Consider the following 19,882-nt stretch of genomic DNA (forward strand, 5'->3'; position numbering starts at 1 on the left):
AGGAGCAATTCAAATGAGATCCATTCTGTGTATTTTCTCTATTTCAGATATGTTGCCCAGAAAATTCCTTCTTTCTACATTAGGCATCTGAGAAGCAGATACAGGTCAAATCTGAAGAAAAATCAAGAGAGGAAGGAGAAAGAGGGGTGTGTGTTTTTTCCAGTGTGTTTCACTTCAAATTTCCATTCACTGTCTCCTTTTGACTTTCCTAAGAGATGTTGTCTTCCACAGCATTTTTCATTCACTGGAAGTGTTGCGCAAATGAGAATCTCCTAATTTGTTTTCATAAAAGCCAGTGGAAAAACCTAGCTGGTTCTACTTTGGTGAAAAGCTTGTTTTGGGAAAGGCAGAATTCACAAATGTCAGGAGTCAAATATAAATGCATGGAAAGTGGAAATAAAATTTCTTCTTTCACATAACTTCCTAATAGCTCAGAATAGCTATGCACAGTTGTGCATGGCTACTGACTGCTTTAGGGTTTTGCATAGCTTCCTAAAACACCATGGTGTCCTAAGGGCGCCCAGCCCTACCCAATTAAGAACAAACATCTGCTCATTTTTCTTTCTCTGAGCTTTTGGACCTCCAGCTTGCCCCATGCATTCGGTAGCAAATCTGCTCATTTAGGCTAAAAGAAGAGAAGACTCCAAATATCTCACATAAACTTACTGCTCTGCTCCTAAACTGTGAGCTTTCTTTTTCCTATGGATAAACCCACTTAACCCAAACATTCTGTGTAACAGTGTTCTGTGGGTAAGCCGTGAGCGCCTGCTGAAGATACTGGAGGGGAAACATGTAAAGCTGACACAGACTGCATCATATTTTCAGTTTTGCATTGAAAGGGAATGGATCATTGAGTTAATCTAGGGTTATTTAAATTGAAAAGCCTCTTGTAGGTTACAATTAGAAGGATTTAGCATGACATTTTAGGAAGAAGTTAGAAAATAGGACGAAATACCATGGCAGTATATTTTAGTTCATTTTCTAGTATGACTTTTTTTTTTTTAATCCCAAAAGCCAGAAGCTGCCAAAGTAAGGTATATTATTTGAAGTAGTTTACATAGGTGCACATGCACCTACTAAGGAAGAACTGCTTTTAATTACCAATTCAAATTCTCTCATTTCTGTTGTCCTGTGCTGTAAGTCTACAAAATTCACTTATTTAGCCATAACATGGAAATAAATGCAGTGAAACACCCTGAGATGGCTTGAAAGAGGTGAGAATGTTGCATTGGTCCAAACCCCAGCCAGCCCTTTGGTATTGTTATGTCCTGCAGGAAGGTGTCTGCTGGTTTAGACTTTTAGACTCCCAAACATTGGGAAGATGCTCACAGCTGGAATAGCAGTCAGTGCCTTACAAGTCCTGGAAAATGGGCAAATACAGGAAAGCCTTATCAGCCTGAAGATACAGTACCTGGGCAGTATCAGTGGCATTATCACAGGGCTTCACGGCCCAGGGTTTAATTTTCCTGGGTCTAATGTTCACTTATTTTGTGACTTTGAGCAAAACCTTTCTGTAAGAATGCTATCTGAATAAACCTATGGCAAGTATGAAATACTCCACATGGCAGAAGGGACTGGATGTAATGGAGTTATTACAGCTTAATGTTTTGTCAGCTGGGCAGTGAGGACTGATAACATCAGTAAAGTGAAGCCTGGAGTGTTAGAATCATGGTCATTTCAGTGTGTTGGCTTGCCTTGAAGTTCTTAGTTACAGCTGTGAGACAGGGTAGTTACAGCAGGTGGGCATAGCAGGGAAAAAAAAGAAAGTATGACCACTGTTACCTGACTACTGAGCTTAATCAGCTGATCATTTGATTGCTGTTGCTTTTGTGGAGGGGTTCTCATATGGAATTTGGATCTCTTTGGAGTCTTTGGAGACTGCTGAAGTCTGTGATGAACAGATCTCTGTGATAGTTCAGTGGTTTTGATATGGAGTTCCTCCAAACCCGGGAGGGTGGGTAGGTGAAGATGTGGAGGTACTTGTGTGAAAGACATTTAGCTTTTTTTTTAGAGCATTGTGATTGGTTTCCTGGCTTTTTGCATCTGGGTCATAAGCAAACAAGCAATAGCAAGCAGCAGCCCCAGGTGTCTTCTTAGGAAGGATTTGTGGCTAAGATAGGATTTTTTGGTTTGCTCACGCTTCAGCTGTTGAGCCAGCTTCCTGACCCTGCATTTACATGAACCAAACCACGCCGTGTATTTTGGAAACCTAAGCACCCCAGGGAGATGGGTTGCTGTATACAAGGGTTTTCCCCCGGCACAGGAATCTTGACTGCTGCAGGGTGCAGTTTAACAGCATAGCTAAGTTGATCAGAAGTCTCACTACCAGCAGAAGGGGAGACACTGCTGTCCTCCCTGCTGCTGCCTAGCTCTATGGCAGGAAGCTTTTAAATCCTCTTCTTTGAGTCTAATCAATCATCAGTGGGATTTGGGCTTCTCAGACACCTGGAATTTTTGGAAATGGTTTCCCACAGCTCATCTTAGTTTCTTCATTGGTAAAATTATGTGTGAAAATAATGGTTCCTCAATTAGGCGACCCACTGTTTATCTGTAAAGGATGGAGCTGAACCCTGCATTTGTTACACACCACAGACTCCTGGATGATGAAATACATGTGCAGGAAGTGCAGGATAGACTTTGTGCAAGTGAGTAATTCAGCTCCTCTGGAAAGGCACACCCTTTGATTAGACTTTGTGTGGCTGTGTGACAAAATGAAGACTCACTTGCCACAGCTGATGACAGTGAGAAGTTTGTGTATATGCACCTCTCCTGTTGTTTACTTCAAATGTTCAGTATTTTGTGTTTAACTGTCTTGCTTTTCTTGATTTATTGAGTGTTTCCTAGCTCTTCCCAAGGACAGAAATTCTCCCCTGCAAATTCTAGCAAAAAACTACACAACTCTTTATACATGTATAACACAGATCAATGTAATTGAAAAGAAAAATGGATATATTCTGGGTATATCAGATGTGAACACACAGAGAGTCAGGTGTTCAGCATGAATGTCCCCTGAAATAATACACAAATGTTTTGTATAAACAGCATTTCAGTAAGTAATCATGGGAGGCCAGGAAACAGTTCACTTGATGGTTGCAAAATGCAGCACGGAATGACTGAGTCAGGCTGACGCTTAGGACTGGGATCACTTGTTTTGCGTGGTTTTATGTTCCATAAGGAGGCCTGCCTGCTGCCAGCACAGAGTGCTTCATTGGATTTGGTTAGCACATAGGTTTCTGGAAAGTCAGAAAGATATTGTGAGACTGCCGAAGTCTGTGATGAACAAAAGCAAGTAAAATGGAAGGAAGATGTTGATTCATCACAAGACAGAAGTTTTGGCATAATTTCCTCTTTGTTACTTGAGCATCATTAACAAAACCCATGTGTGCCCATACAGCCGAGCTCTTAGCAGCTCGGTAGGAAGCTGCCATCGAATCAGCTGCTTGTAGCTGGGGGTAAAACAGGAATCAACATGCTTATTGTCTGGGCTGGTAGGGGAGGAATGGGGAGGTGGGGCAGGGGAAGCAGGGGTGTGGGGGGCTTGGTAGCATCATAGCTATTTCTCAGCCTTGTGATGCCTACTCAGGAAAAATGCTGAAACCCTGAACTTGAAGTTAGAGAGAAGGAAATGAGAAATGTAAGAATTTAATAACATTGGAATCTTCAGGGTTTTACAGAAGAAGTAGAAACTTAAGAACACGTTGTGAGTTGTATTAGATTTTTGCTGGTCTGCTTGTAAGGCTATAGAAGTCACTGTTGGTATACACAGTTCCGTCACATTTTTGGTGTGGGTTTTTTTGTTTTTTTGTTTTTTTTTCTGATTTTGCTTTCTTATTAAACACAGAATCTTTCTGACTTGACTTGTAGGTTGCCCTGCATTTCAGAGAATCTCTCCTCTTTCTCATCATTCAGTATCTGTTTCCAGACAGCATAGACTCAGTTCTGAATGCTGCACAGGAGTGTTTTCCTGCCTCAAGTGGCTTTTTCCTTTGTAGTCTCTTCTTCCTTGGCCACTTTCTTGCATCAGAATATACACTCTTGACCTGAGTACAAATGAGCATGCTTCCTCATTTCCTAATGCCCTAGCAATTTGCCTGGGCTCTCAAATGTTCAAAAGGGTTGACAATGAGCTTCATGTTTGTGTGTCCTTTGTGCCCTAAGCTGTCAGTAGGGCTGCTCTGGAGAAGATCAGGAGTTGGTTCTCTGCCTTTTAGAAACATTCTTCTGCCTAGGAAGTGTGACCTAACTTTTTGCTCTGGCATTGAGACCAGCACAGGCTGAAGGTCTGTCACTACTGCATGTATTTCTCATTATTGTAAAGCTTGATGGTTTTGGTGTTTTCTTTGCTGTGCTGCTTCTAGTCAGCTGGTCTACATCATCTTTGTAGAGGCTATTTGTAGCCTCAACAAGACGCCATTACATCTTTTAACCTGTTGAGACCCTGATGCCAGGAGCCACTGCTGAGGGAACTGGTTGTGGCAGCACAGGGCTGAGAGGTGTCTGATTTGCTGCTCTAAATTTACATTGTCTTTGTGATGTAGCTGCTTATTTTGAGTTGGCTCACGGAACTGCAGGAACAGAGTGACTGAGAGTGAGGGGGACCCTGGAGAATAACCAAACCTCCCACCGCCTGAAGCAGGTTCACCAGGAGCGGTTTGCAGACCTTTGCTTGCTCATCGCATTGCTGGGTGGTAGCAGCCCAGTCTAAGTGAACAGAAAATGGTTCAAAACTGGAAGCACTTGAGATAAGCACGTCAACTTTTGCAATCAGCAGCCTTGGTGCTTTGAGTGACTAATGCACCGTGCAGCATAAAGATAAATTGGACTTTCTAGGGGCAGTGTGTTATGAGGTCCAGTCAAAGGACCAGCCTTTCTGCAGACAATGGGAGAGCAGTTGGGAATGCATACAGCTTCTGGTTGCCCACACCACAATGCTGGAAGACAGAAACCTTCCTGGCATGAGGGAAATGCAATCTGCTGGTCCCCAGCACCAAGCTGCCTGTTCTTGGGATACGTATCTCTTCCTGCTTCTCTTTGCCTTTTTGTGAATATGTTTGCAAGGTGAATAGTTGTATTTAATCCCTGATACAGTTGCTTCGGTAATCTCCTGTTTGTTGCGTGACAAAAGTGACTGCAGTCAGTTGGTGTCAGCTTGCTGTGAGAGTCCCAGGAATCAGTTTTCCTCGCAAGAGCTTTCAGACCTTTTCTTTCACTCCTTACAAGCATTTTGTGCTGCCACCTGGAGGGAGGTGAAGAGCAGTTAACAGAGCAGTTTGTGGGGTTAACAGGAAGTGAAATGGCTTATTTGGGACCAAAAGCGTGAAGTTGGAAGACCAAAAAGCATTTTCAAAGCAAAATTCTTGTGAGTGTCACTAGGGATTCCAGATTGCAGTTAATTGAAAACTACTGATATTTTATTTGTATGTATACACTTATAAACTAGCATTCAGAACATACACAATGAGTTTTGAACTTGGACTTCACTGAGAGGGGTTTTTCAGATAATGCAAAATATTGTTTTGTGAGAAGCAGTAATAAATAATGTTTATGCTGCAATAGGATCAGAGAAAAATCACTGCAGGAAAAAAAAAAGACCCTCTAATTGTCACTTATCTCTTTTTGGTGGGGTGATGTGGAGCCTACCAACAAAAGTCTCTTTTCACTAAGATCTAGCTTTGATTTTTAAATGTCTACGTGTAAAACAGCCACTATATGCACTGCAAGATAGATTTATATTTTTTTTTTGACAAAATAAACTCTGCTCTGTTCAGAGGAAATAAAACAGAGAAACGGACATTTTGCCATCACATTTGCTTTTTCTCTGTGATAGATGGGTGTATTTTTGGTGCTGTTGGATGTTAATGGATTTTTTAGTAGCTCTGAAGTTTTAATCTCTATTTCTTGGTTTTGTTTTCCAGGTCAGATGTACAGCTGCCTGTAAGTATCATTCTCTCATTTTTTTATATAGATATATATATATTTACACACACACATATATGTTTGTATGTAACTTCTGCCCTCTTTTCCTGTAAGGAAAATAAAGCAGTATCAGCTAAGTATATAAAAAGCTGCTGAAAATAATTTTTAAAAGTAGCATTCAAAAATGTGAACTCACTTCTTTTTAGTGACAATAGCTCCAGCAGTGCTTTTAGGGATACTTTATAATATTAAAAAAAAGCATTTTAATTCCATTGCTTTTCAGTTGTAAACAGTTCTGGTAAAATCAAATACAGATTTAGCATGAGTGGAAAGATGGGAAAACACATAAAAACAAAGCAAAAGAAACCACCACCCCAGAGCAAAAGAAAAAAACAAAAGAACAACAACAAAAAAACCACCAAGACTCCCAAAATGTTGCTTTGAGGAATTTTTGGAGCGTGACAACTGCTGTTCTTGTCAGAATGACAGCATTTCATGTGTCAAAAATTTCCCAAAGCACTGCTAGGTGAGATCTACCTGCATATTGAATGTCAGACTTAAATGAGTTGGCCTTTAAGTTTTAGGGCCAAACTAAACTGAGAGGGATAAACTCACCTTTTACACTGCTTTAAGAGAATATGTATCGTTCTGAAGGAATTGTGAGTCTGGCTTGTAGTGCTTTCGTTGCTTTCACTTTTTATGTGAATCCGCATCTCTATCAGCTCCAAATAAATACAGAAATTATGATTCTGTTTGTTTTCCACTACTTCCAATCCAAGAATCCTTTTGTTCATGGCCACCTTTCCTGAACTTGCTTGCAGTGTGTGTTGCTCATGAAACAGTATTTCAGCTTCAACTAAGATAGTAATTCTTGTGTGTAGCTGAATCAACTCTCCTTGCTCACTGGGCTGCACTCCGTCAGCCTAAGGTTTCCTGTGGCTGTCTGATATCTCTGCCATGTGGGAATGCAGTGTGTGAATACCACATCTCTTTATTTTCTCATCTACTGATGATAAGAGACCAAATCACTGTGCCAGGTTAAGCAGAGCAGTTAGCTTTATGTGATGTGTGAGAAAAACGCACACGTGGAATGTGTCTGTAAGTTCATTTGATTATTTTCCATCAAAACTGCACTGAAATAAAGAGCAGATCATGGGTAGCCTTCATTCAGTCTATGAGTTGAGTTAGTAAATCCTGAAATCTAATCTAATACAAATTGACAAAAGTTAAAGCTGGTGAAACCAGGAAACACAAAGAGAAACAAACTGGGAGAAAGGAGGTGATGTTGGATCTCTATTAATATCTATCAGGATATCTATTAATGACTGTATTTTGCTCACAGGGAACGCAGAAGTTTTGTAAAGATATTTATTGCCTTTTATGTTTTTTACCTTTCAGGCACTGACAACTGTAGCTTGAAAAACATAACTGAAGAAATGGGAACCAGTAGTAATGATGAATTATCAGTGAATGCTACAAGTGGGAACAGGAGATTATCAGAGGATGTGTCACTATCTGGCAGGGCCATGAGTGATCAGAACAGCGTAGCACGTAAGTGATTTGGAATGTTGGTGGGATGTGAATGATCCTTCAGGGTTTTTTGTGTTTTTATGCTATGTTAGCTGTTTTAGTCCAAACTTTTATCCAGAGTGCAAAGATCATGTCTGGAAATGGATCCGAGTGTTTTGCTGGAATAGAGAATGAGACAAAGAAAAGTATTTACACAGCTAACTGGAAGTGTAATATAACACTGTGATTGTAGCATGGTCCTGAAATAGCTTGATCACTGTAAGAACTGAGTTCCTTCCCCTGACTATTATGGGAATGTAGTATTATGTGAAAATATACGTAAAAATATTATTAGATTTTTGCAGTACAGCTGCAGTAGTTCAAATATACAGTGACCTACAAATTTGAAATATATATGTGTGACAGAGTACAGCTGAAATAACCTACTAGAATCTAGAGGAGAGATCTGTGAATGTTGCAGCTCGAAGGACCCCTTGGGATAACCAGGTTAGGAAAGCATAACAGCTGCATGGTCCAATCTTTCTCACCAGTTTGCATGAAGTTAACACCTGACACATGAAAGACATCACTGCTGCACCAAGACAGCTTTAATGCTTGAGATGAAACTTCAGGAGTTGGAGCAAAAAGAGTAGATCATAGAGCTAGTAAGCATGCTATACAAGATACAAGAGCAGTTTGATTAGAATAGCAGTTAGCCAAGGAAAAGACAAAGCTCTATCAATAAGATAGCTGGAAGAGGAACACTACACATTCGCTGTGAGCAGATGATCTTCTGTTCACATTGATGGATTATTGTCTTGCCTTTCCCAGAGACCAACCCAGTACTTGGTCTCGAGGCAGAATATGTTGGTGTGAATTCTGTCAACTTAAATTTGCCAACTTATATTTGAATATCACAGCTAATGACCCCTACACATACAGAATGAAACTTAGAAATAGTGTCTCCAATAGATATAAAACGTTAAGTATCACCAAAGCCAATATTACCAGGCTAATTCCTGGGATGTTGTAGTTTCACAGTCTTTGCTGTAGTGACTGATGGTCAGACAGAAGGAGAGGGAGCATCCAAAACATGTCACAAGTAAGTGACAGTTTCTTGCAGACGTGTTTCTGGTGGAATGAGTTTTGCTGTGCAGCACAACGCCCTGCATGCACATGTGAGCAGTAGAAAAGAAGGAGAATTCCTAGGTCCTTCTGTTTTTCGTCCAGCAATAATTGATCTTCCTTATCTTTAGCTGTGCTGAAATGCGCCGCCATTGCCCCATTTCCCTGCACCATTGTCTCCTTCCTGCCCATCTCTCCACATTCCCAAGGGAAACTGTGGGAATACTGGCACAATAGTCATGGCTGCTCTTGCTTCTGGATGCAGGAAGGAGATGAATCCCATTCAAGATGCCTCTTCCACATTTTCCACTTATAAGCCCGTTGATGGTAAAGCCTCCACGAACCTCTGGTGCTGTTGCTGTGGTGTTCTTGCACTCTGATTGATGAGTGATGTGAAGAAAGTGAAGCAGTGGTGTGTCTGTGTCTTTCCTGCATTACTTGTCAGCAGATACTCTTCCTGTTCTGTTTGTGAGCAGATACAGTTTGATGGATTGTTGTCTTGCCTTTCTCAGAGCCCAGCAAGGTGATTGATCTCAAGGCAGAGTATGTTGGTGTGACTTCTGTCAACTTAACCTGGACAGTGAATGAGACAGCGTCAGACACCTACACATACAGAATAGAGGTTAGCAATGGGCACTCCATTTACAATGAAACATCAAATATCACAGAAACTGAAATTACTGGGTTAACCCCTGGGACGCCGTACACTTTCACAGTCTTTGCAGTAGCAGCTGATGGTGTGACGGAAGGAGAAGGAGCATCCATAAGCCTGTATACAAGTAAGTGACATTTTCTTGCAGTCGTGTTTCTGGAGGATTGTGTTTTGCTGTACATCACAGGGCTCTGAATACCTGTGCAAGGCTTGTAATTCAGTGCTGGTGTGGGCAGAGGTGATGTTTTCATCCTGGAGCCCAATGCAGGCTATTTGCAAGACATGGGATATTAGAATGCAGCAGAAACATTGCCCTGATCTGACTGGTTTTGTAGCTTGCTCATTTTAATTGTATTCCTTCTATATATTCTTCTCAGCCCTCATCTCTTTCATACCATCCTCTCTACATCTCCAAAAGAAATCCTGGCAGTGCTGGCACTGTTGTGATGTGTGCTCTTTCTGTGGAATGCCAAGTGGAGATGAATCCCACTCAGAATGACTTTTCTTTCAGTTTTCCCTCACAAGCCCATTTGTGGCAAAACTTCACGAGCCTCTGGTGTTCCTGCACTCTTACTGACAATTGACCAAAGGAAGTGAATTACTGTCGTGTCCGTGTTGGTTTTTTTTCTGTCATTTTTGTGAGCGGATGCTCTTGCAGTTTGATGGATTACTGTCTTGTCTTTCCCAGAGCCCAGTGCGGTGCTTGATCTCAAGGCAGAGTATGTTGGTGTGACTTCTGTCAACTTAACCTGGACAGTGAATGACACAGCGTCAGCCTCCTACATGTATAGGATAGAGGTTACAAGTGTCTCTTTTAATGACAACCTGACATCGAACATCACCATGGCTGAGATTACTGGATTAATCCCTGGGACACTGTACAATTTTAAGGTCTTTGCAGTAGCAGCTGATAATCATACAGAAGGAGAAGGAGCATTCACAAGCCTGTATACAAGTAAGTGGCTGTTTCTGAGTTGTGTTTCTGGTGTTTTGTGATTTGCTGTGCAAGCATAGGGCTCTGTCTACTTGAATGAGGCTTCTAATTCATCACTGATATGTGCAGAGGGGATAGTTTCTCTCCTGGAGCACGTTGTGAGCAATCTTCCAAAGTGTGGGCTTTTGGAGTGCAAAAGAAGCACAACCCAGATGGTGTTTGTATTTGTCACTGGTGCCTGCAAAACAGAATTTTCCCAAGGACTTATCTCTCCCTGAAATCCGAGTGCTGGCACAGCGGTCAAGCATGCTGTTGATTCTGAATGCAGGAGATAGATGAATCCCACTCAAGATGTCTCTTTCTCACTTTTCTCTTACAAGCCCATTGATGGCAAGTCCATCAGGAGCCTCTGGTGCTCTTGCCGTGGTGCTTATGCAGTCTTAGTGAGAAGTGCTGTGAAGAAAGTGAAGTAGTCGTGTGTCTGTGGCTTTTTTTTCTTTCTTTGTTTTTCTGTTGTTGTTTTTGAGTGGGTATTCTTGCAGGTTTAATGGAGTGCTGTCTTGCCTTTCCCAGAGCTCAGCCCGGTGCTTGGTCTCAAGGCAGAGTATGTTGGTGTGACTTCTGTCAACTTAACCTGGACAGTGAATGACACAGCATCAGACACCTACACATACAGAATAGAGGTTAGCAATGGGCACTCCATTTACAATGAAACATCAAATATCACAGAAACTGAAATTACTGGGTTAACCCCTGGGACGCCGTACACTTTCACAGTCTTTGCAGTAGCAGCTGATGGTGAGACAGAAGGAGCATCCATAAGCCTGTATACAAGTAAGTGACAGTTTCTTGCAGTCGTGTTTCTGGAGGATCGTGTTTTGCTGTACATCACAGGGCTCTGCATACCTGTGCAAGGCTTGTAATTCAGTGCTGGTGTGGGCAGAGGTGATGTTTTCATCCTGGAGCCCAATGCAGGCTATTTGCAAGACATGGGATATTAGAATGCAGCAGAAACATTGCCCTGATCTGACTGGTTTTGTAGCTTGTTCATTTTAATTGTATTCCTTCTATATATTCTTCTCAGCCCTCATCTCTTTCATACCATCCTCTCTATATCTCCAAAAGAAATCCTGGCAGTGCTGGCACTGTTGTGATGTGTGCTCTTTCTGTGGAATGCCAAGTGGAGATGAATCCCACTCAGAATGACTTTTCTTTCAGTTTTCCCTCACAAGCCCATTTGTGGCAAAACTCCACAAGCCTCTGGTGTTCCTGCACTCTTACTGACAATTGACCACAGGAAGTGAATTACTGTCGTGTCCGTGTTGGTTTTTTTTCTGTCATTTTTGTGAGCGGATGCTCTTGCAGTTTGATGGATTACTGTCTTGTCTTTCCCAGAGCCCAGTGCGGTGCTTGATCTCAAGGCAGAGTATGTTGGTGTGACTTCTGTCAACTTAACCTGGACAGTGAATGACACAGCGTCAGCCTCCTACATGTATAGGATAGAGGTTACAAGTGTCTCTTTTAATGACAACCTGACATCGAACGTCACAATGCCTGAGATTACTGGATTAATCCCTGGGACATTGTACAATTTTAAGGTCTTTGCAGTAGCAGCTGATAATCATACAGGAGGAGAAGAAGCATTCACAAGCCTCTACACAAGTAAGAAACCATTAGTGCCTCTCAACTGCAAGTAAAGAAACAGTTTGTAACAGAGTCCTGCTTTTTTTCCTTTTTTTTTTTTTTTTTTTTTTCCAGCTTTGTACTGTTGTTCATTGCTGTGTTGCTTTGCTTCAGGTACTTGTGAACATGAATGTCAAACAGTCTGTTAAAAAGATAAAGGGCTCAGCTTGTATGAGAGATGCCTGTAGAGCAGTTAGTCTTGAACGCCCTAACTGATGAGATATATAGGAGTCTAGTTGCTACAGCAGCATGACCTTGTCTGGTGGTTAGGGCTGAACTGGCTCCCTGCAGTGCTTCTTGGAGCAGGTTCTCATAGGCTTTTTCGTAGGCTGTGGTGTGCAAGGGAGACTTTTGTTATTTAAGATTCTTTTGAGCTGTCTGCACAGCCCATGGCCTGGGATTCCCGTGGGCTGGGACTGTGTCTAGGATCACATTATCAACTGTACTGCCACTTCTGTCGCTATGTGCTGTGGCACCTTTCTTCCAGATCAGAAGGGCAGATGGGAGAAGAGCTGTCTTGCATTTTAGCTCCAGTATGGAAAGGAGGCAGACAACATCCGTATAAATTAGTGGCAAGGGAACACACTAAGTCAATACAAAATAACAAGGGGGATTGTATTCTGCTTTGTTACCTGATTTCCATTTCTATATCTCTCTGGGAAGCCATTGTGGAAAAATATATTCTATCATGTGACACGAAACAAAGAGAATCTCTTTTAAAATTCCTGAGGCCTTTACAGAGATGTCCCAGCACGTCTGTAGCAGGGCATCAGTACCTTAGAAGTGCTTGTTGGCTACATTTAATGCTCAATCTATGTGAATATAGTTGTGGCTTTTCTCTGTGTTTCTCTGTCTTGACAGTTTGTTTTCCTGCCTTTCCTAGAGCCGACACCAGTATTTGATCTCAAGGCAGAGTATGTTGGTGTGACTTCTGTCAACTTAACCTGGAGAGTGAATGAGACAGCTTTGGACAACTACACATACAGAATAGAGGTTAGCAATGGGCACTCCATTTACAATGAAACATCAAATATCACAGAAACTGAAATTACTGGGTTAACCCCTGGGACGCCGTACACTTTCACAGTCTTTGCAGTAGCAGCTGATGGTGTGACGGAAGGAGAAGGAGCATCCATAAGCCTCTATACAAGTAAGTGACATTTTCTTGCAGTCGTGTTTCTGGAGGATTGTGTTTTGCTGTGCATCATAGTGCTCTGCATACCTGTGCAAGGCTTGTAATTCAAGCCTTGTGGTGTGGGCAGAGATGATATTTTTGTTCTGGAACCTATTGCAGGCTATCTATCAAGCGTGGGCTATAACAGAAGAGAAGAAACAAAAGCCAGATCCTGTTACTTGAATTTGTTGCTATTGCCTGGAACAAATAATTTTTCCAAGGACCAATGTCTCCAAGATTTTGGTGAAGTTAAGTTCCATTCATAGAGCATGCAGGCTTCAGACCTGTATTTTTAATGCTCTCACACACAAAACAGAGTGCATCTGGGGGTCTTCTGTTATTTTGGGACCCATGTCTGCTGGGAATCTGGAGTGGAGAAGTGAGCTTTGGGCAGCACTGGCTTAGGAGAACTGCCTTGTCCATCCTGTTAGCTGGCTGTGCTGTGTATTTTAAGTCTTCATATGTGCTGTAGGGGAGACCTCTGGAGCTGATCTGTGAGGCTGTAGTGCAGCTGGTTAGTGACCATGCTGTATTTCAGTGGCAACGTGTGCTCGCCTTGTCATTCCTGTTCTCCCGAAACGTACACATGTATGTGCTCTTGTCTTTCCAGTTGTTACCCAAAGGTCTGTGTGTCCTGATTTGCCTGTCCATAGTGACTGGTTACCCTTGTTTGGAGATGGGTGGAGAATGAAATGCTGTAGAGGGGGTCTTGGAGATGTTCTTTGTGCTGTTGGAGTGAGTGTGGGGCCTTGAACAGTGGAAAAAGCAGAAGGGTTCCTAGGTCCTCCCTCCCGTTTGTCTTCCAGTGATAATTGATCTTTTTTTGTTACCTTTAGCTGTGCTGAGATGCACTATTTTTGCCCCGTTCCCCTGCACCATTGTCCTTCCTGCCCTCCAGGAACCTGTGGTGCAGTTGCTGTGGTGCTCCTGCACTCTGATTGACCCGTGATGTGAAGAAAGTGAAGTAGTGGTGTGTCTGTGTCTTTCCCCTATTCTTTGTGAGGAGATATTGTTGCAGATTGATGGATTTTTGTCTTGCCTTTCTCAGAGCCCAGCAAGGTGATTGATCTCAAGGCAGAGTATGTTGGTGTGACTTCTGTCAACTTAACCTGGACAATGAATGACACAGCATCAGACACCTACACATACAGAATAGAGGTTAGCAATGGGCACTCCGTTAACAACGAGACATCAAATATCACAGAAACTGAAATTACTGGGTTAACCCCTGGGACACCGTACACTTTCACAGTCTTTGCAGTAGCAGCTGATGGTGTGACGGAAGGAGAAGGAGCATCCATAAGCCTGTATACAAGTAAGTGACTCTTTCTTGTAGTTGTGTTTCTGGTAGACTGTGTTTTGCTGTGCAGCATAGGGCTCTGCTTAATTCTCTGAGCGGTGAAGTGCAGTATCTTTGCTGGCACAGCTGCTACACACAGGCTGCTTGCAGTTGGAGGTACGTGTATGTTATAAACATAACCCTGATTCTTATAACAACCTTAAGCAATTTTCTCTGATAAACAGGAAGTAATACATTTTCTTAACAATACCTGTGGCACATAGAAAGGACGCTTCCTGAGGAACTTCCTTTTCTGCTTGGGATTTGTTTAGGCACTTTCACTGCCTTCACTTCCAAGAACATATGGAGTTCAGACCTGTATTTTTAATGCTCTCACACACAAAACAGAGTGCATCTGGGGGTCTTCTGTTATTTTGGGACCCATGTCTGCTGGGAATCTGGAGTGGAGAAGTGAGCTTTGGGCAGCACTGGCTTAGGAGAACTGCCTTGTCCATCCTGTTAGCTGGCTGTGCTGTGTATTTTAAGTCTTCATATGTGCTGTAGGGGAGACCTCTGGAGCTGGTCTGTGAGGCTGTAGTGCAGCTGGTTAGTGACCATGCTGTATTTCAGTGGCAACGTGTGCTCGCCTTGTCATTCCTGTTCTCCTGAAACGTACACATGTATGTGCTCTTGTCTTTCCAGTTGTTACCCAAAGGTCTGTGTGTCCTGATTTGCCTGTCCATAGTGACTGGTTACCCTTGTTTGGAGATGGGTGGAGAATGAAATGCTATAGAGGGGGTCTTGGAGATGTTCTTTGTGCTGTTGGAGTGAGCTTGGGGCCTTGAACAGTGGAAAAAGCAGAAGGGTTCCCAGGTCCTCCCTCCCATTTGTCTTCCAGTGATAATTGATCTTTTTTTGTTACCTTTAGCTGTGCTGAGATGCACTATTTTTGCCCCGTTCCCCTGCACCATTGTCCTTCCTGCCCTCCAGGAACCTGTGGTGCAGTTGCTGTGGTGCTCCTGCACTCTGATTGACCCGTGATGTGAAGAAAGTGAAGTAGTGGTGTGTCTGTGTCTTTCCCCTATTCTTTGTGAGGAGATATTGTTGCAGATTGATGGATTTTTGTCTTGCCTTTCTCAGAGCCCAGCAAGGTGATTGATCTCAAGGCAGAGTATGTTGGTATGACTTCTGTCAACTTAACCTGGACAGTGAATGACACAGCATCAGACACCTACACGTACAGGATAGAGGTTGCACGTGAAAGTCTAATTAACGAGACCATGTCAGTAGTCACTGGAAGTATTGTAACCAGTTTAATCCCTGGGACCTCTTACAATTTCACGGTCTTTGCAATAGCGGCTGATGGTCAGACGGAAGGAGAAGGAGCATCTATAAGCCAAAATACAAGTAAGTGGCTGTTTCTTGCAGCTGTGTTGCTGATGGGCTGTGCACTCTAACGTACCTATCCAGTAAGGCCATGTGTAGCATTTCCATTATATGGTAGCACATCTGCATCCTTTGACCACATGTTCTTTTGTTTGTATGCACATTTGTCCATTTCTGGAGCTGCAAATGGTAGATGACCAGCTGAAGTTTTTGTAAGAGCTATCTGTAAATCTCAGAGGGTGCTATGAATAACAAAGACAATTTTTTTATTTTGTTGGCCACTAACCATTCTATGTAATTACACAGAGAGTTAGCATTTGTTTACAAGTCTAAGAATATTCTTGTTCAGTTGTTGAACAGTATTTGAAAGCTTTGCTGACTTTGATGAACAGCTATTCAACTTCATTCTTCTCAGTAAATTAATCTGCAGGGAGTTAATGCAGAAGGGGTCTGTGTATTTACAGTGTGCTAAACACACCTCATCCACACTGTTTTTCTGTAGGCAATAGCTTCCTCTGTTTAGAACTAGAAAGGAATACCAACGTTTTACAAATTCTTATACACAGAAGAGCTTATAAACAGTCTACTTTTTCTTTTTTTACTTGATTTCTTCTTTTTTTTTCCCAGTTCCTTCCTCAGTGAGTTCATTTCAGTGTGAAGCAGTGGCTAATACATCTTGCCTAATGCTGAAGTGGGACTGTCCTTATGGCGGCTACTCTGGCTTTGATATTGAAATATTTAATGATACTTGGACAAAAAATGAACACAGTCAATTCTGTGGGAGAGAAGGCTCAGAAGAAAGCTTCATAACAGAACCTTTAGATTATTACAAAACCTATACTGTTAATATTACAACTGTTTCAGAAGGTTTAAGAAGTCTTCCAGTGCAGATAATATGTAATACAAGCATTACAGGTAAGCATTAGGATCAGATAACAGAAGATATTTTGAGGACAAAAATATTAACTTTGCTATTTCAGAAGAAGAAACTTTATATATCAGCATATACATTTATTGATAAAATATTACATTAATGCCAAGTCTATCTCATGCACCATAAGGGGTGATGACCAGGGAAATTCATGAAGCAGATCATCTCAATTACCATCACATGGCATGTATAGGATAACAAGGTTATCATAACCCAGTCAGTATGAGTTTATGAAAGACAGGTCCTGCTTGTCTAGCCTGATTACCTTCTGTGATAAGATGACCTGCATAGTAGACAAGGGAAAGGATGTGGATGTTGTTTACTTGGACTTTTCCAAAGCATCTGATACCATTTCTCACAGTGTTCTCCTGGAAAATCTGTCTGCGCATGGCTTGGATGGATGCACTGTCTGCTGGGTAAAAAGTAGGCTGGATGGCCAGTCCTGGGAAGTCATTGTGGATGTGAATCCTGTTAGTGACAAGTTGGATTCCCTAGGTCTCAGTATTAAGGGTAGTTTTTTGTAGTTTTTATGTAGATGATCTTGATGAGATCAAGTGCACCTGTGGTAAGTTGTCAGTTGGGCAGGTAGAAAGGCTTTGCAGATGGATCTGGGTGGATTAAATCGAGGGACCACATCCAGTTACATGGCCTTCAATAAGGCTAAGTTCTGGGTGCTGCAGTTTCATCACGACAACCCTGTGCAGCAGTACAGACTTGCAGAAGAGTGGCTGGAAGGCAGACTAGCAGAAAAGACCTGGAGGAGCTGGGCAATACATAGCATGGGAGTAGTAGTATGCCCAGGTGGCTCAGAAGACTGATGGCATACATGCCTGTGTCAAAAACAGCATGGTCAGCAGGAGTGCTAAGTACAGAGAGACTGGTGAATTTGCATCTTGAATACTGTGTTTGGCTTTGGAGCCCCTCAGTACAAGAGTTGCCAGAATACATTCAGAAAAGAACAACAAATCTGGAGAATGGCCTAATTTGAAAACAAGACATTTGGAGGAAATGGTGCAGTTTAGTCTGGAGGAGAAAGAGGGCTGCAGTGAGGAAGATGTCGGTCTCTTTTCTTAGGTGACAGGTAATAGGATTCATGGAAACAGCCTCAAGATGTGCCAGGGGAGGTTTAGGTTTGGTATCAGGGAGAATTTCTCAATGGAAAGGGTGATTAGGCTTTGGAACAGCCTTCCAAGGGAAGTGAGAAGTTTCTGTCCTTAGAGGTGTTTAAGAAATGTGTGAACATTGCAATGAGGGCTTTGGTTTGGTGATGGATTTGATAGTTACATGAATGGTTAGGGCTGATGATCTTAGCAGTCTTTTCCAACCTAAATGATTCTATATGCATGCTGTGAACAATGTCATTAAAAGAACATTTTCTTGTTTGAAAAACTTATCTTTGTCTGTCATTGAAGTACTAAGAATATGCATATTTGTCTGTTTATAGATCCACCTGTTCCAAACGAAGCTCCTGTAGTCAAGGCAGTCAGTCACAACTCACTGACTGTTGAGTTTCCTGACTTTGAGTCAGTGAATGGACCATTAAAAGCTTATGCAGTAATGATCATAAGTGAAGCAGAAGGTAAGTTGTTATAATATTGTCTCCCAGCTGTGTGAAATAACTTCATCAGACAGCATTTTATTAGGACAAAAAATTTACTATAGTGAATATCCTATGTTTTAGACTTTAAAGTAGATGTTCATAGAATCATAGAATCCTTGGAGTTGGAAGGGACCTCTGAGGGCCATCTAGTCTAACTCCCCTGCAATGGACAGGGACACCACACTTAGATCAGGTTGCCCAGGCTCGATTCAGCTTTGTCTTGAATGTCTTCAGGGTTGGGGCATCAACCACATCTCCAGGCAACCTGTTCCAGTGCCTCACCACTCTCACTGTAAAGAGGCTTTTTCCTTATATCCTTATGTGTATGTTAAATGGAGAGAATAAAAGACTCAGTGTTTTCAATCATCTTTCAGAAATGATGAGGTAAGTACCTTGCTTGAGGGAAGTAAGATCATTCCTTGTTTTCAGAAGGCCACTGTTTTCACTCTGCCTTATTTTCAGCCTAAGTTGTCCTTGTAGAAGAGACTCTTAAGTACTACCACTGTGCTGTTGCTGCTACAAGACTGTAGAATCCTTTTCTCCAAGAAAATAATTTTCAGAATTAATAATATAAGCAGTTTCAAAATGTGGTTTGGTGGGTTTTTTTCTGCTTATAGGGAGAGAGAACTTTCCTTTTGACTTAAAACACTTTAGCTGAGAAAGATTGGATGCAGGTGGAAGGCTTGAGTAACATTGTCAGCATTACTTGTAGGGAAAGCTAGATAATAGTCTATAAGAATCACAGCTTTAAAGGATCGAAGCTTCTATAATTGGTGAAAGTCTAAAAGAAATCGTAAAATAAAGGAACATAACTTTACAGTGTAGGTTCAGGTTGATCTTTTCATTTATTACTGCACGTTGAAGGAATAGCACAGCTGGTGGAGATAACTTTTCCCCAAGTAGATTGTGACATTTCTGCTTATCCTTTGTTTTAACAATGGAAATTCATCATGCAGCGATTTGTAAATCTTTCTTCTGTGGTTTTCCATAGAATGTATGTCCAAGAAATGCCCAGCTATCTATCTATCTATCTATCTATATAATATGAAAGTACAGAAAATTCCTGTTTTTTCAGATGTGACTTAGCTGCCTTGGAGTTGCTGATTTGAATGTCAATATCTTAGACACAGTGATAACTCTGCTTGTATTTTCAACCAGTCTTCTTTAGTCTTGATGAGATTCAGTGTATTATTCCGTGTGGTTTTGACTGTAAAGAATTCAAGTAAGTGAAATTTGAAGATTTGTTTGAGAGAATTAGGGAAGAAGGATTCTACATGTTTATGGAATCCAATCAGTGCTTTGGTAGGAGAAGAAAACATCCTTAAGTTCAAACGTAACTTCATTTTTTGGTGTTTGGATAGTATTAATGCATTTGAATTGTGTTTCTCTGTCTCAAAGCAGACATCATTACTTTTAGGATAAATAGAGGGGACTGTTCATTCTTTTGTATAAGCATAAGATGGATAAGATACCCTAGAGTGATAACCAAGGCATTCACAGAGAAGTGCAGATATAACTTGGGCTGTATGTCCTTTTGGAAAGAAGCTAGGGACCATGTACGTCCTTTTGGAATGGAACTAGGAACCAGACAGGACATCAAAAGTATTTACAATGTTACTGAATATTCATTTCTAGGTGACTAAGTTAATTCCAATCTCAGTTGTTTTTACTGTGAAAAAATTAGTGCTTTCAG

The 19,882-nt window shown here is 41.7% G+C and overlaps 1 protein-coding gene across 5 annotated transcripts in view; it reads left to right on the top strand.

The window, feature by feature from the left end:
- Positions 1-19,882, top strand: part of PTPRJ (protein tyrosine phosphatase receptor type J) — a 68,597-nt gene that overhangs the window by 36,508 nt on the left and 12,207 nt on the right. The window contains exons 1-12 of one of the 5 annotated variants that reach the window (XM_048947766.1): positions 3,598-3,634; positions 5,916-5,934; positions 7,315-7,467; positions 9,063-9,329; positions 9,891-10,157; positions 10,710-10,970; positions 11,532-11,798; positions 12,703-12,969; positions 14,042-14,308; positions 15,413-15,679; positions 16,286-16,573; positions 18,034-18,168. In XM_048947766.1, the coding sequence (XP_048803723.1) occupies positions 3,626-3,634; positions 5,916-5,934; positions 7,315-7,467; positions 9,063-9,329; positions 9,891-10,157; positions 10,710-10,970; positions 11,532-11,798; positions 12,703-12,969; positions 14,042-14,308; positions 15,413-15,679; positions 16,286-16,573; positions 18,034-18,168 (2,467 nt within the window). In that variant the 5' untranslated portion in view covers positions 3,598-3,625. Of the gene's footprint in view, positions 1-3,597; positions 3,635-5,915; positions 5,935-7,314; positions 7,468-9,062; positions 9,330-9,890; positions 10,158-10,709; positions 10,971-11,531; positions 11,799-12,702; positions 12,970-14,041; positions 14,309-15,412; positions 15,680-16,285; positions 16,574-18,033; positions 18,169-19,882 lie in introns of those variants that run through there. The other 4 variants (XM_048947765.1, XM_048947767.1, XM_048947768.1 and 1 more) reach the window with 4 other exon arrangements.

This window comes from Lagopus muta, chromosome 6 (assembly GCF_023343835.1).
Source record: "Lagopus muta isolate bLagMut1 chromosome 6, bLagMut1 primary, whole genome shotgun sequence".
NCBI classification, from domain to species: Eukaryota; Metazoa; Chordata; class Aves; order Galliformes; family Phasianidae; genus Lagopus; species Lagopus muta.